The sequence below is a fragment of the Dermacentor silvarum genome, unplaced genomic scaffold (genome assembly GCF_013339745.2).
Source record: "Dermacentor silvarum isolate Dsil-2018 unplaced genomic scaffold, BIME_Dsil_1.4 Seq866, whole genome shotgun sequence".
Taxonomy (NCBI): Eukaryota; Metazoa; Arthropoda; class Arachnida; order Ixodida; family Ixodidae; genus Dermacentor; species Dermacentor silvarum.
The window spans coordinates 9733-26939 of record NW_023606896.1 but is presented as its reverse complement, the minus strand read 5'-3'; the positions used below and the strand labels follow the sequence as shown (position 1 = coordinate 26939).

At 44.2% G+C, this 17207-nt stretch overlaps 1 protein-coding gene across 1 annotated transcript; it reads right to left on the bottom strand.

Moving 5' to 3' along the window:
• Window positions 1-487: 487 nt before the first annotated feature.
• Window positions 488-17207, bottom strand: LOC125942002 (uncharacterized). Its single transcript, XM_049659903.1, has 3 exons — window positions 17035-17207; window positions 2243-2369; window positions 488-816 (listed from the first exon to the last, which is right to left on the bottom strand). The coding sequence occupies exons 1-3, from the start codon at window positions 17205-17207 to the stop codon at window positions 610-612; spliced, it is 507 nt and encodes a 168-aa protein (XP_049515860.1). The 3' UTR covers window positions 488-609.

Genomic DNA, 17207 nt, shown 5'->3' with positions numbered 1-17207 from the left:
TCTGTTGCTCCGTACGTGGTAAATCTGTTTTTCCGAGCGTGAAAGAAGCCCGCGAATACACGCAAAGTGACTCGAGCGGCCAGTCGCATGGCAATTTTGCGTGTCCTCGCGGGCTTCTTTCTCGTTTGGAGAAGCACTTTTATGTAGCACGTATTGAGCAAAAGAAAGCTATATCGGGAGTTTTTCATGTTGCTCTACAATTTTCTCATTGACGCTTTTCATCAAATTAAAATGTTTATGAGGTTCATTAATAAATTACTTAATTAGGCGGAATGCAGAAAATAATATCACTATCCCCAAGCGACTGCAAAGAACAGCCCCTTAGTTCTGTTCAGTTAATTGGCATTTACTGATTTTTAAATCATGGTGCATGATAGTTGTGACGCCCTGTATATTAATGATAGGTTGGAATTTTATCTGATTTAAACAAACTTGCCTACGGATCGAGGTTACTAAGCTGCATTTTTCACTATGTTGAAACAGTGAAATACAACAGGGATGTCGTTATCGCAGATGTCAAAGGCCTCTACGCACACGCAAGTATGGCAAGTAAACGCGTCACAATCAAGAGAAACCTGCTGCACTACTTACGAAATCGGATGTCTCTTTCTAAGTTGACTGGTTGACTGTGGGCCGGTGTTGAGGCTTGTAGTTCAGCGCCTCCTCGGAGTGGCAGGCTTCGGGATTGCGAGAGGACGCGTCGGCTCGGAAGTGTCGGCTACTGTCGGCGGCAAAACTTTGCCGTTGCAGGGGTCTGTTGTCTGGTCTGTTGTCTGGGTCTGGCTGTTGCAGTGCGCAGAGGTGGGGCAACAAGAGCTGGGTGAGAAATAGAGTAAAATTGCATGGGCAACGTCTCTCTGCACAGTGTAACTATTTGAGCATGCTCGGCAACATTCAACGACAATACGTCACGGGTAATTGCTCCGCAAAGTACCGGATATGTAGAGAGAGAGAAGTTATTTGAAGGAAGGCAGAGCGGTCGGCGTGATATATCTAGCCTGCTACACTGCACAGAGGATATGTAAATGAACTCCCATGTAAACAAAGTCCTAGCTGAAAGGTATTGATCGCGGCGATAGGTACTTAACAATAATGCAATGATAGTAAAATAAGATAAGTAGTGCTTATGAACAAGTTAGTCCCTACCATATAAGACTCGTTTTTTTTGTAGTTGCTGCACGGTAAATTGCTACAGATAGGCTTGCGCAAAACAGACAGTACCGTTTGGCGCGCATGCCGACACGTACGTTTCTAAACTCTCCTCATTAGGGGCATAAAATTTGTAGGTTTAAATAATTTTAGAATCGGGTATTTTTTGCCGCACGAAAATGTCCAGAATTTAAGTTTGCTTAAAAAAGCTACGGCCTTATTTTGCCGATGGATTCGCCTTTTTCGTCCAGCTGAAAATTGCAGCACTAACAGCGGAGTCACTACGGTTGGAAAATGTTCGAGCCAAAGGTGAAGTGCGAAAAAAAGTGACGGCTGAAATCAATCGCTAGAAAACACGGCCCCTAATTCGGATAGTCCGACGCCGAGCGAGTCGCCAGTGATAGTGCCGAGTCTAGTGGCCTCTTCGACTGGTCGCCTCCATCCTCCAAACCCAAGAGGCGCGCAGATATTGGGTCTTCGCACTCGGAGGCCGAGGACAAGCACGCAAACCAAGCGTATAACACGCTCTCGGAGGGTGGGGGGGGGGGGGCAATACCAGATGCGAGACCATCCGATTTGGCCTGTAATGCCATAGTTAAAGCTCCCGGCGCTGCCGCGAAAAACGGCGGTCTCGAGATGCCAGCATGCAACGCTTACGGTGAGCCGTCGCCAACAGCGGCGACCCTGCACTGCGATGACGTGGCGGGAAACGCTTTCCACATCCAGCGGCCAAGCGCTTTCAATCTCGGAGACTGCTCGGACCACAGGGCTCGGAGTGCCTGAGAGCGCTCGGCGTGAGAGGTGAGCGACCGTGAAGAACCAGCAGAACGCAAGGCTCTTGTTGAACCGGCCGAAGACACGGCGGTTCGCTAGAGAAGTCTAGAACGCTCCGGAACGACCAGCCGAAAATGCCATAAACGAGTGCAAAAGAATAAAAACCAGCCTATCGGAACGCTTGCCCGGGGCCTCTGTCCCTAGACCGTAAGGCAATGCTGGCGCCAGGCGGTGCGGCCTGGTACAGGGCGCTATATGGATCGAAATTATCCAAGAGAAAAGAAAGGCGGAGGATGGCAAGGTGCGTCCGCTCGCTTACCTTGAGGGCTGTCGAATGGGCCGTTGGCTGGTTCACGAGCTTCGAACGCGGCTGCTGCGCGGGACACGTCGGCACGCCTATCCCACCGCTTCTTCTTTCTTGCTCATGCGAGGCGGCCGAACACGAGCTGAGACCAAGCAAAGTAACTCGGTCAATCAAGAATGCTGATTGACCGAATTACTGCTAATTGAAATGTTGGATTCAAGGTTTCGAATTCATGGATTAATGCTTACAAAGAAATGCAGTTTCAGGCCTACGCTTGTGTTATTCCGCTATCCTTGCGGAATTCATAATAGCAGTGGACCATGTGAATCTGTAATCCCGCATGTAGTTGTTTACACATTTGCATAATGCTCGCGTGACTCACTTGAAAGAGGAAGAAGTTTGTAGATTCGCATAAACTGAGCTTGCCCCAGGGGGCTGTTCTGCCTCCTGTCCTATTTAACCTTTTGATGAGTTCAATTCCACTGAGCCGGGAAGTTCATCTCTATGTCTATGCAGACGACATCGCATTTTTCGCGACAGCAAGAGACATCAATTCCCTTTACCTGTCCTTGCAAACATACCTCAGTATGCTAGAGACGTGGCTTCACACTCTTCACCTGTCTCTAAACGTAAACAAAAGTGCAGTCCTTGTCTTTCCGCTTTCCGGGCCGATACATTTATCATTAGTATATGATCACAGAACAATTCCACAAGTAGAGTCGCTTAAGTACCTGGGTATCACATATAATGAAAAACTTAGCTGGCGTTCTCACATAGAAAATATTGTAACGAAAGGGACACGAGACGTAGGTTTATTACGTAGAATCAGTAACCGGCGATCTGGTATGCGAAGTGACACATTAATTATGATCTACCGTATGTATGTACGACCGATTATAGAATTTGGATGTGTTTTGTTTTCCGGAGGTGCAAAATATAAAATAAGACCACTTGTTCTTTTAGAGAGAGAAGCTCTTCGAATATGTTTAGGCCTGCCTAAATTCGTTGCTAATAACGTGTTATACCAGGAAGCGCGCTTACCTTCTCTTCACACGAGATTCTGTATGCTTACGGTTCAAACCTACTTAAGGGCTTATGAATCGCCTCTTAGACGTACAGAATATATATTTATTAGTGAACCAAATTCATTTTTTGAGATCACGTGTCCTCGGTTACATACCCCACAGGTTGTATTTGTGCAGGCACAATTAGCACCTTTAAATATTCACATTAGGGAAATCATTCCGCTTGATAGGTCCACATTGTCCTTTAAAATAGAATTTGCGGATATTTTCCCCAATAACGCAAAACTGCTGCCACCAACATATTTGAATGCCCTTTTGCAAGATTATTTGGCCCATTTCCCAATAAATGTAATAGCGACTGATGCTTCCTCGTGTGAAGAGAAGGCAGGCGTGGGAATATACTCACCATCCCTCGATTGGTCTTTTTCACTTCGCCTGCCAGATTAAACACCAGTTTTTCAGGCCGAACTTCTGGCAATAATTCTTGCATTGAGAAAGTTACCGCTATATGTTACAAAAGTTATTATTGTCACAGATTCACTTTCTGTATGCAGCGCGCTTAACGCATCTACAAATTTGACAGCTTTAAACACGTTTTATACATTAGCTCCTACCCACTTAAAGTTAGTTCATTTAGTATGGGTACCAGGCCACCGAGACATCCAACTTAATGAAATAGCTGATTCTTTCGCACGAGCTTCTTTAAAGGGTCCGGCGATATCTGTGCTGCCGGCAACTGCGTATATCGCTGCAGCCAGATATAGACAGTTTTCTTTGACTGAAGACAAGAAAAGCCTCGCACTAGCAAAATCAACACACTTTATACATCTAAATTATTCTTGGAATCGACAGTGGTGTCCCAACCGGCAATTCGAAGTAACATTTACAAGACTGCGTTGCCGTATTCCACAACTAAATTTTTACTTGCACAGATGTGGTCTGGCGGCATCACCATTATGCTACCTCTGCAATGAACCAGAATCTATCGATCACTTTTTACTATCCTGTCGGCGGTTTTCTAATCATCGACAACGATATTTAGAAATCCCACTTCGTAATCTAGGACTACCGTTAAGCAGTTCAGTTTTACTCTCACTTGGAGCCACGGTGTTAGGATATGGCCACGGGAATGTTTGCCGAGCCATTTTTAACTTTTTATGTGACACAAAAAGATTGCCTTATTAATATTTTCCCATTGTTACCTGATTACTTTATTTATCCTTCAATAAATTATAACTTTAGCCAATTCAAAAAGTAAAGTCATAAAACCAGAATTATATTATTATTATTATTATTATTATTATTATTATTAAAAATCTATGTACTTCCTTTGCTGTATTTAATTTATTATTAAATTCATATTACTATTCCTATTCAGGCAAGGCTGACTAACTTACTACTTAATTCTTTTATTATTGCTTTATTTCTCATTTTCAATTAGTCAATTATTTTTATTCTTATACTTATGTATTTATAAATTAATTTATTTCAAATTTCTATCATAATACCACCCGGTTCGTGGCCTATCCCCCTCAGTGGGTTGTGCCAAGTGTTGAGGCATCATCATCATCATCATCATCATTGCTTGCTTGATGAGGATCAAGCAAGCAAGCTCAGCTGCTATTATCACCGACTCACTCTCTCTATGTTCATCGCTTACAACGCGTAGTGACTGAAAGATTTTGCAAGAGTTGCATCTTTTAGCTATGTCTCATTTGAGTTTGCTTCGCTTAATTTGGGTGCCCGGGCACAAAGGTTTGCCTTTGAATGAGTGTGCAGATTCATTAGCAAAGGCTTCCATAGGGGGTCCTTTAGTACCTGCCGTTCCCCCAACTTCCTATATCACTGCCGCTAGGTTTAGGAGATTAACAATGATGAATGAGATATATAATTCTAGTATGGCTTCGCATTCTGACTACCACCATCTACTATTCCCTTGGAATCGTAAATTCTGCGCAACCCGAAAATTAGAGATTACACTAACCAGGATACGTTGCCGCATCCCGACACTAAATTTCTATACACACAGGGCTGGTTTGGCGGCATCTCCTTTGTGTATACAGTGCGGCGAACCAGAAACTATTGATCACTTTCTCCTTGATTGCCGACGATTCTCCTCAGTAAGGAAAAGGGTGCTTGAGGACCCTTTAAAGAATTTTGGCCTCAGTATGAACGCTCCCGTCTTGCTTTCGTTTGGAGCTTCCACATTGGGGTACAGCCACCAGAATGTTTGCACTGCAATGCAAAACTTTATCATTAATTCGAATCGACTGCCTTCCTAAAATAGTCAATTATAATAAGTAATTAGAACACCAAGCAGAATTCATCTTCCTTTTTTCTTTCTTTTTATCTTTTTCTAATTTTTTCATATCCACTTTCTCCAAACCGCTCAATTCTTGGCCGATCCCCCACGGTGGGTATGTGCCATTTGTACTGTCGATCATCATCATCATCATCATCATCATCGCATATAGCGACACGAAATGTCATTACTTCATCTAGGTTCTAGGAAGCAGTCGAAAGAAGGACAAGGCGACGAAATGGAGTCATCGGTCTCTGCATCTTGATGACGTTCCCCAAGCCGCATCCTGATCGCGGTCCTGATCGCTGGCTCTTCGATCGCTGACGTGTCCGAGAGGGGATTGGTCACATTTTAACTGATTTCAGTACTGTGTTCATTCTAAAGGTTGTTTCTTTTTCTTTCCTTTCCTTTCCAGGGACCGTGAATGCCGCTATCTGGTCCCGGCCAGGGCTCGCCCTGGTCGGCTAGCCGTCCCACTGAGTCGGTGCCTCTGGAGTGTTTCCTTCGGAACGGAGTGAATACCTTGCCCGTGGCGCTCGCTCCCGCGGATGGTGGATCCATTCGATTGACTGAATCGGAAAGCTTCCAGGAGGAACTGCGTGCCATAACGGAACATTTCATTGACATCTCGGAGGTGAGGCGGTTTGGCAAGACTGGCATTCTATGTAAGTCGTCTAACGTTGAATGCCTCAATGACTTACTTAACTGCTCGAGATTCGCTAACATCGCGGTTCGTGCATTCGTGCCACCGCATCTTGCATGCGTGAAAGGCATTGTTCGTGGGGTTCCCACTAATATCACTCCTGAGGCCTTCTTAAAGATGCTCTTTCCGGCTGGTGCTGTTTCTGTCTACAGATGCAATAGATCAGTGGGTGATAACCACGTTCCTACTGAGAGTATTATTGTCTCGTTCGCCGGCTTAACGCGCCCGTCCGAGGTGAAGGCATGGCCATATTTATTCCGTGTGGAGACATTGACACCTAGACCCCTGCAGTGCCGAAACTGCTGGAGATATGGACACAGCGCGAATGCTTGCAGATCTTCTGTGAGATGCTGCAGCTGTGGCGGCTCTCATTCCGCATCAGCATGTGACGTAGATGAGCCAAGGTGCTGCTTGTGCGATGGAGCACATATTGCTACGGATAATAACTGTCCTGCGCGAGGGCGGGAGATTCGGTGCTTGAGATTGCAGAGAAACGCCACTGTTCTCGTGCTGAAGCAATAACAGAAATTAAAGAGCGTGATGTTGGATACGCAGCTGCTGCATCCCGTCAGTCCACATCCCTAGAAGCCACGGTTTCGGCCGCCGTAGCCGCCGCTATTGACAAGGCAATGCCAATAGTGATGGAGCGACTTTTCAACACGTTTGCCAAAGGTATTACCGAGATGCTGACTGCTAAATTCAACAGCCTCCTTCAATCGCACTCTACTGTTACAGCCCCCAATTCGGCTACTAGTTCTGCTCAATATTCAAAAGAAACAAACTTGGACAGACAGGCAGAGGTTCAGTCTGATACCTCCGTGGCTTCTCCGCTATCACCGACTGCGGTGCCCAGCACCTCTTTTGGGCACATGAGGCTTGGAACCATCAGCAAAAGACGTAAGAGTTCCCCACTGTCTCCAACTGATTCTCCTAAATCTAAGGCGAAAAAAGGAAAAAAAAAACATTGAACACCACGAGCAGGATGCGTTGCGTTCTGCCAGGGAATCATCCATACTAGGATCACAATAGCATCAGTAAGAGTCCTTCAATGGAATTGGTGCTCTATTTCCTCCGGTTACGTTGACCTTCTTTATCTAGTTCATAATCTAATTCCAGATATTATTTTACTTCAAGAATCATGGCTTTCATCACATCAACAATTTACTATTAATAATTTTCGAACATTTCGTTTAGATCGCCCAGGTAGAGGCGGTGGGCTACTAGTGTTAGTTTCCTCAAAAATGTACCACAAGGTAACTGTAACTTTTGAACATGTATGTTCAGACTGTGAAATTTTAGGTTTAGATTTTTTACTGCCTGGTTGCGCTGCGTTTACAGTGGCTAATGTGTACTTCCCGAGTGGAGTCAAGTGCACTGATCACCTGGACTCATTGTGCCGAAATTGTTCACATGCAATGCTCCTTGCAGGGAGACTTTAATTCCCATCATGCATCTTGGGGAATGAAAACGGATGTTTGTGGAAAGAGGCTGTGGAATTGGATCAATGATAAGAATTTTCAATGTCAGAATTCAGGTCAAATTACTTTTCTACGTGGGCGATTCTCATCTGCATTAGACCTGACTTTCTCTTCCTCTCAGATGGCTATTTCGTCGTGGGACACCTTTGATAATGGAACAAATAGCGATCATTTACCCATTACATTTAAAATTATGCTTTCAGGTCAGGTTTCTATTATACAGCAAAAATGGCTCATTAATTATAAAACTTATAAGTCAGCTATAAATGCAGGGGTATCATCGTTAACCCCTAGTGTTGAACAGCGGAGGGCTGATTCGGTGGTATCGCTTTTACATTCTTCGATTCAGTCCGCTAAGTTTACGGTGATGTCTGGGAGCTCAGCGTCAAACTCAGCTCGGTGGAATGTAGCATGTACACGAGCTTATAGGCGCAGAAAAGTAGCATGGTAAAGTCTCAAACATAATCATTCACCGAAAAATTGGCTTGACTATAAATTCTATGCAGCTGTATTTAAAAGAATTGCTGCAAAAGCTAAAGAGGAACAAAAAAAAACGGACTGCATTCATCTTTATCAAAACCAGAAAGAAGATCTGCGCTTTTTAGGTTTCTACGGAGCAAAAAATCTTTCCAGCAGTCCGTATGGTCACATTCCGATGTACTATCCCCTAAAGAAGCCGCAGATTTACGAGATGATATCGCGAAAGGTCTTGAAGCGCGTTTTTCTTCGCTGTGTCCTAGACCTAAAAGGCTTCATAGTTCGACATACGAGTTTGTAGAAGTCACCATGACAGAATTATCCGATGTCATTTTAACTGCTCATCAATCGGCTCCTGGACCTGACCGTATCACAACAGCAATGATTCAATTATTATTTAACTCTTTCCCTAATGAGCTTTTGAATATAGTTGACAGTTCCCTTCAATATACGTGGATCCCGGACTCCTGGAAAATTGCAAAGTTATACTTTTATTAAAAATCAAAACCTCGGATATGTCTTGGACAACATTCGGCCCATTTCACTTACATCGAACCTAGTCAAAATAATAGAAAAAGTAATCCATGTCCGGCTCAATGAATTCACTTCTTCCAAGGGTATTCTGTGCTCGAGGCAAATAGGATTTAGGCCTCATTGTTCAATATGGTCAGCTCACGTTGATTTAGAAAGCCGCATTCGACTCGCAGGATTATCAGGAAACGTATCAGCTTTAGTAACTTTAGATATTACAAAAGCATATGACAGTGTCGAGCATGGAATTTTAATTTCTAGATTAGTGAGCTGTGCTGTTCCAGACTATATAGTGGCCTGGATAGAAGAGTTCCTTTCTGACAAAATTATTTTGTTTCAAGGATGGGGTGACATCGGGTACGTATAAACAGACGAGAGGCGTACCACGGGGATCAGTTCTCTCTCCGCTTTTGTTTAATATTTTGTTATCTTCTGTCCCAACTCATCAGGATGTGCAACTCTACCTCTATGCTGATGGCATTGCATTTTTCTCCTCATCACAGGATACCAATACGGTGCACGAAATTTTATCTTATTTGTCTTATTTGTTTTATCTTATTCTCTTATTTGTCTGCACTCGAGATCTGGCTGGACGGACTGTCATTTGCCCTTAACGTTAAGAAATGCGCGTTACTTGTATTTCCATTATCAAATCCCGTTTTCATTTCTCTGCATTATCGAAATGAGCCAATACCGCAAGTTGCAGCTGTGAAGTACTTGGGGATAACCTATGATGGTACACGAAACTGGCAACAGCAAATCGAAACAAATGCTAGGAAAGGAGAACGTGCAATGGCATTCTTGCGCCATTTCAGCAATAAAAAGACGGGTACGCGTACGGCTGCGTTGCTGATGATTTACAAACTCTACGTCCGCCCTATTCTCGAATTCGCCTGTGTTCTTTTTTCAGGATGTGCAGCATACAAGCTAAGACCTTTAATACTGCTAGAAAGGCAAGCGCTACGTCTTTGTCTTGGGTTGCCACGTTTTGTGGCTAATGATGTGCTTTATCTGGAGGCTGGAATTTTCCCGCTTGAGTCCAGGTTTAAGCAACTTACTGTCGTGACTTTTCTAAAGCTTTATGATACATCCCTATCCCGTTTGCAATCCGTTTTCATCAATTATCCCGATTTATCTTTCCGAACACATTGGCGGCGTTATCGACAACCTCAAGTTGTTTTTGTTCAGACGCTGTTATCAAAACTTCATGTTCGCCTACCGTGCCTGATTTCTCCAAAAACTGATTCGTTAAAGGTGAACTTGATTTTTGATGATATTTTTCCAAAACACGCTAAACTTCTTCCGTCACGCATACTTGAAGGTCTCCTTCAAGATCATCTTAATCAATTTCAGTCTCACTTGGTTATTTCTACGGACGCTACACAAAATGCAGAGAAGGCCGGAGTGGGCATCTTTTCAAATCAGCTTAACAGGTCTTTTGCTCTTCGTCTAGCAGATAACACATCAATATTTCTTGCAGAATTTCTGGCCATCATTCTAGCCATTAGAAAATTGGGTACCCAGACATCGAAAGTAATAATTGTTACCGATGCGCTGTCGGTTTGTACACATTTAACTTCTACAAATCATTCACACCTACTGAGTATATTTTCGACTCTTCTTCCAGACAATTTGTCTGAAGTCCGCTTTGTATGGGTACCCGGTCATAGTGGAATTTCTTTAAATGAATCAGCTGACTCGCTCGCATCATTGTCACTAAATGGTCCTGTCTTAAATATCCTTCCTGATTTCGCTTTTATAACAGGTGCTAGATTTAAACGCTTTTTATTTCTAAATTGTACTAAATCATCCCTACTTTCTGCAGAGGATTTTCGACATCTAAATTTCCGGTGGAACACGAGCAAATGCCTTTCACGACAATGCGAGGTGACATTATCAAGCTTCCGTTGTAGAGTTCCCCGCCTAAATTTTTACCTTCATAGATCTGGTTTGTCTATAACTAACCTTTGTTCTTTTTGTAATGAACCAGAAACTATGGACCATTTCTTTCTTTCTTGCCGCCGCTTCTCCTCCCTCCGCAGAATGTTCCTCATATATCCTAGAAGTAAGCTTGGTTTAGCGCTTACTACACCAAACATTTTGTCCTTTGGTGCGTGTCAATTAGGCACAAGCCATGGGTCAAGGATTTCTGCTATCCACAAGTTTATTGAAGCGTCAGGAAGGCTTCACTGCTAGGGTACCGACCGTGGGACACTTCACTTTATTTTTCCCCTAAATTTATGAATATGCCCTCTCAAATTTTCTGTTGGCATTGAGTTGAATATTGCTTTGTATTAAATGTGCCTTTCTCCCATTTTGTTTTGTTAGACGCACATTTCAAATCTAATGTTGCCAATCCCCCTGTGGGTACGAGCCATGTTTTTAGGCAACAACAACAACAACAACGAAATGTTTCGATTATTCAAGTACTACCGGCATTACCTTTCTTCATAGGAACAAGCTTTCGGAGAGAAATGGTACTGTGCGAATTTTAGGCCCCGTATTTCATAAACTCCTGAGATTTTCAACACTTGTCGCATAAGGGAAACCGTAAACTCTGTCAAACACGAACACTCGAAGTCGCAGTTACTAGGCTACGCCGTCGATTTCAATTTCGAAGGTTTCACCGACAAAGAGCTGGTCTGGTTCTCTGACCAGACAGTTTCTCCTCCGGCGAACCTCAAGCCGATAATTTTCTCGTTTCTTGTGTAAAATATTCTGATTTGCACAAATTAACCCTAGAAAATACGTTATGCCTTCTTCTTAAATGCTCAAAATTTGCAATTTTTGAGTGCCCCGACACTTTACACAGTGACAGGAAGGTTGGCACTTTCTAGGACTTTCATGCGGGGTCAATAACAAGAGTTCCGCTGATTCAGTGAATAAACTTTAAATGAGACCAAACTGTTCCTTCCCGAAGGTGGGCGGCCACCATATTCCAGGTCGCCATATATAATTCCGTTCGCGAATTAGACAACGCGAGTCTATAACCTGTATATGTTAGACGATTGTTCAGTAAACAATCAGTTGACTATCAGTGCCGCGTTGTCGTTTTTTTCTTCCAATTTTCCGTGTCTTGTGCTGTTACCAACGTTACGATGAATCCTAACCAAGTGGGCCAATTTGCCGTCTTGATGCAGTATAATACTAGTACTCAGGGCTCTTTGTGTCAGCTCAAACCTTGATAACCCAGCCTGTTTGGCCGCCATGATTTCCATGTGTGTGTGTAAGGTCAGGGTTGCATCTTGGCACGTCAGACAAGGAATCTGCGCAGTCGGCGGCAGAAGCCTTCGCTTGGTCATTCACGAAGGTTGTATAAATTTCTCAAGTCCGACTGGTGGCGACAAGTTAGAACTCTTAAGGGCTTGCTTCGAATCGCGTATGCAAGTCATCTAGAGGGTACCCCACGTTCACTGGCAGTGGTGCAACATAGCTAATTTCACCAGCGAATTCCTTTGGCGCAGCGTAAGTCCTACGCTGCTGGTGAAGAAGAAAGGAAAACATGTCCACGGCCATGTGCTTAACCTGAGGACGACGCACATTCCGGCGGAATACAAGCAGGTCTTGGGTGTCGGCCCGAAGTACTGCTTCGAGCCTCACCTGAACCCCTTCAAGAAGGTGGCCACACCAAGGCCGGTCTCAAGATGTGCCAAAGACGACGAAGGTTCAAGGTGTGTTTCAGAGTGTGTAGATGCTATTGCGGGGACGGGAAGACGGCGGGGTGGCAAGGACGTGCTTAGGCTCCTTGTTCATTTTCGTTGTGAAAACAAATTGCATGTGTTAGTAACTGACAAAGAAGGGTACTTCGTTGTTATGAATTCTGGTTTGTATTCGCAAAAGTCTGAGGTAGCAGTTGTGAAAAATTTTAAAGCTCTAAAAGCTGAAGCTGTGAAAGTTAAGCAGCAAGCACTATCTTTGTTTGAAGAAATAAATTTGCCACCTTTAACAGCTAGCGTAAAGAAAGCGAAAAATGTGTTTTTACAATCGCACTAGGTTGACATGCCTTTCCGGGCTATAGTCTCGTAAAAAGGCAGCTGGCTGTTGATTGTGTTGCGTTTTCTGCAGAAGAATCTTGTGCGCTTAAAATAGTTGACCCTTTCAGTATAGCCAATTCTGATACTCTCTGCAAGTACCTGAAAGGTAGTTCGTTGGACATTTGTTGTGCCTTCAGTGTAGATGTGGAAAACTTATATTACTCCCTTCCACATGCCCAGGTTATGAAGGGCGTTTGAGACTCCACAGTGTATTGCAATGATGAAGGAGCCTTCATTAATGGTTGCGGTATTTCAATACAAGCTTTTCTTGAAATTCTGTCTTTTTACTTGATGTTTACCTTTGTTTTGTGGCGAGGGGGTCTTTATGTACCAAAATCGGGGGTATGCATTGGGTCATGTGTGGCTCCTATCATCAGTGACATAGTTCTAGGTTATATTGACAGGCAACTAGAGACGCACCTTGAAAAGCTTTCGTGTGGGGTTTTCCGATATGTTGATTCCTTTATACTTATCAATAGTGACATTCACCCCGAGGGTGTTGACAAAATTATGACGGTATTCAGGCAGCATGACATGGGTCTTGATCTTACTTTCCAAGTCTCTAAAAGTCATCAACTGCAGCTTCTAAACCTAAGATTAACTTTTGGTAAAAGTTGTGTGTGCTAGAAATATGATCGCAGGTCGGTGAAGCCCATTTTGAACTATAAATCCAGTCATTCTAATGTTGTAAAATGGGCTATAGCGAAGACTTTCCCAAACGCTGTACCTACGAAGTCGTGTTTCCATATGTACAAGGATGTTTGTATCAGGTCAACCGTTTACTGGATGCTGGTTACCCTGAAGTGATCATTTCATCTGTGCGTGAAACTATGGTTCGTGGTGTCAAGAGTATAAATGACAAAGGTGGTAAAACTGAGTCAGAGAAAAAAGAAAAAAAAAGCGAAGTAGTACCGTATGTATACAAATTGGCGCATGGGAGAAAAACGTTGGTTCCAGTTACGGCATCGATGTCTGCTTTTCTGCGAGACATAAAATAGGTCGCATATATATGCCCGATAATTGACAATATGCAGAAGTATAAGCAAGTTAAGCGAAAGTGCACTGTCAATCATTTGAACGGGTGCATCACATCAGCCGAGCAAGTTGTGTATGCCATTCCGTTATCTTGTGTTAGAGAGTACGTGGGACAAACGATACAATGTGTGAATGTTCGACTCGGGGAGCATGAGCTGTCTCTTCAAGAGGTTGTTCTAATTCATCTTCCGGTACTTTGCAAGCCGTGCGGTTGTCGCCCCATTTTTTTTAAAGAAAACTAATGTCACCTTTAAACACGCGAGCCTATTGACAAGAGAAATCTCTGAGGCTTACAGATTACAGATTAGGGACAAGCCATGTATCAGCGAACCGTCTATCGTTCTTCACGGCAAGGAGTTTCGTTACATTTCTCATCTTGATTATGTGCAAGTTCATCATAGCTGACTTGACGTATCTCTGTGTCTCGCGCATGTCATGATTATTTGATTTTCGCACCTGTATATGTTATACCATTATTCAAGAAAATGTCAGTTGAGAGCAAGCGCCGCGTTGTCGTTTTTTCCTTCCTATTGTCCGTGTTTTGTGTTGCGCTGTTAAGTAACTAACGAAGAAGGTAGATTAACGTTGGTACAAATTAGAACAAGATGGAGTAGGATGGATTAAAGTGGAATAATGTAGATTGAGGTTGATCCAAATCAGAACAAGGTGAATAATGGTGGATTAAAGCGAAGTAAGGCGAATTTAAAGGGATTGAAGTTAGTACAAATTAGAGCAAGGTAGATTAAGGTGGATTAAAAAAAATTAATTATGGGGTTTTACGTGCCAAAACCAGTTCTGATTATGAGGCACGCCGTAGCGGGGGACTCCGGAAATTTAGACCACTTGGGGTTCTTTAACGTGCACCTAAATCTAAGTACACGGGTGTTTTCGCGTTTCGCCCCCATTGAAATGCGGCTGCCGTGGCCGGGATTCGATCCCGCGACCTCTTGCTCAGCAGCCCAACACCATAGCCACTGAGCAACCACGGCGGGTAAAGGTGGATTAAAGTGGATTAAGGTTGGTACAAGTTAGAGCAGGGGGGATTAAGGTAAAGTTGTGAAGGAGATGTTGCAATGTCTGACATCAAATATCATGGGCGTAACCAATTAGGAAGTCAGAATGCTTTGCATTCAAATCTCATACATATACTCAATGGAGTGTTAATTTGTTTTTGTTCTGGCTGGATGTGTTTTCATCTTGTTACAATCAGCTGTTTTGTTTCCAGAGTTCTTCCTGCAGTAGCCAGGCATCTCGTTGTTGAGAATATTTGCTTCTCCACGGCTTTACCCAAAGAATCGAGCTGGGGCAATGTTTGCAAGCTGCCACGCTCTGACTTAATGTACATTTTCATTTCTCAAATATTTGTTCCTATTTTAATTATTGTTTCTTTCCTTGTGTTCTCTGAATCAAATTTACTGTTTTTTCAATCAATCTCACTGATCAACTTCCGGAAGCACGTTCGCACTCAGAACGTTGCACTGCTTAACTACGAAAGGGTTTATACCCATGCAATTAGTGCCCAACTCCGCACAATTGTCGGTGTCGACGTGAAGAAGTCTTTCGACGACGTTCATCATTTCGACGACGTGCACCCCACCCTCAAAAACGTCGTCTACAGAAGTCTGGTATGCGCATAATCTCGTACGTCAGTGACTTTCTCAGAGACCGTGCCATTCGCTTCATAGAACAGGACAGCCAGTCGTCCGAAGTCTATCGCGTCTAGTGAGGAACCTTCCAAGCTGTGTCTTTTCTCGAATGTTTTTAGTCTCGCTATGAAACCTATAAAACGCCAATTCCTTCTTCGAAACACATACCATATATGCCAATGACATCTCGCTTTGGTGCGTTACACCAAGTCCGGGTGAAGTCCGTACAAGCTGCTCTGGATGTCATTGATTCATAAACTCGCACATTTGGAGTTGCATGCTCTCAGGAAGAAGGGGAGTACATTACACTCCCTAATCCCCACACCAGCAAAGGCGAAGCCTATCGGCGCCTGATCGAGCTTAATTTGGCAATTTGGCGGTCAATACTTATCTCCCCCGTAAAGTCATTCTTGTCGGATTTATGTAGCAACAAGGCGGTGGCAACTGCGAACAACTTTGGCGCACACTAACACAAATCAGTCAGGTCTCCTACATGATCACTGCTATGACCAAAAGGTGTTGAGGTCTTCATGAACTAGAACTCAACAAAATAGTGAAAGGTGCCATCTATTCACGCATCATGTGCGGCCTCCCTTACGTCACAATCAGAAGTACAGAATGCCGCCTCCTAGAAGTAGCACTTCGAAAGTTCCGCCCCATTGAAATGAGAGTACCCCGCTCTGCCATGACCACTTACCTTCGAGTGGCTGCAATCCATAGCACGCTCTACGAAAAACTGCAACCGCACCTCCAGGACAAACAACATCTCGCCTCCTTTCATTAAGGCCGCGAAATCCTCCGTGAACGGGGCTATGACAGCAGTAGCCTCCCTGCTATTCCTCTAAATCTTCCGCTACGAGCTCCAAGACTTGGATATTTCCCGTAACATGGAATAAAAATCCGAAATATAACAATGGTCGTCGTCAAGCCAGAGCTGAGAACCACCAAACTCCCTCACCGGAGACATATTAGGTCCATGCTACTCACACCACGCGCAGAACCACCACGGCAGTTGTCGGCCCAGGTGTCAACATTGTGCGTCATCACGAAGCAGACTCAACCCCCACTGACGCTGACGTCCTAGCCAAGGCAAGCTACTTGCCTGCGTTATCAAAGCAAACACACAATTACTTTATGCAGCGATACCAAAAGTGTCCATCGGGCTTTTGAATTAAGCACTGTGCCACCCAACCTCCGAGTGACATTAACATCCCACATGCAGACCCCCTCATGCCTGCATGTCCAGCTTGTGCAGGAGCCTGGCCACCAGGAGTCCGGGTTACAGAGGAAGCTCGTAACCTAGCTCGTGAAACCTCTACACCGTGCACCCCCATACCGTGGCATGAAACGTATTGCCCGAGCGCGCAGCAGTCTGAGCACCGAAAGCAACGTGGCGCAAACCTCAAAGCGCTGCTCCCTCCCCCATACCCTTCTATGCGCCTTCATAATGCGAACCTCATCACGCCGGCCAAGACACTGACCCTTCGAATGACGCTACATAGAACCCCATAGAGGAGCGTCGCGGCCGCATGTACTGCTAGTTGTGGGGGCTTACTCTGATGCTATCCAAGCATACCAGATCTGTCCCCGAGCATGTTTATCACCATTCACCTGCGTCTCCCACATTTCAACTTCAAAAAGTTGGACCAAGGCCCCATGGGGCGCACAGTAAATGCTCTGGCCTCGGCCGCCTCCACGTTCTCCATATTCAAGGCACCTCACTACGCACCTGACCCCCGACAGCTTCAT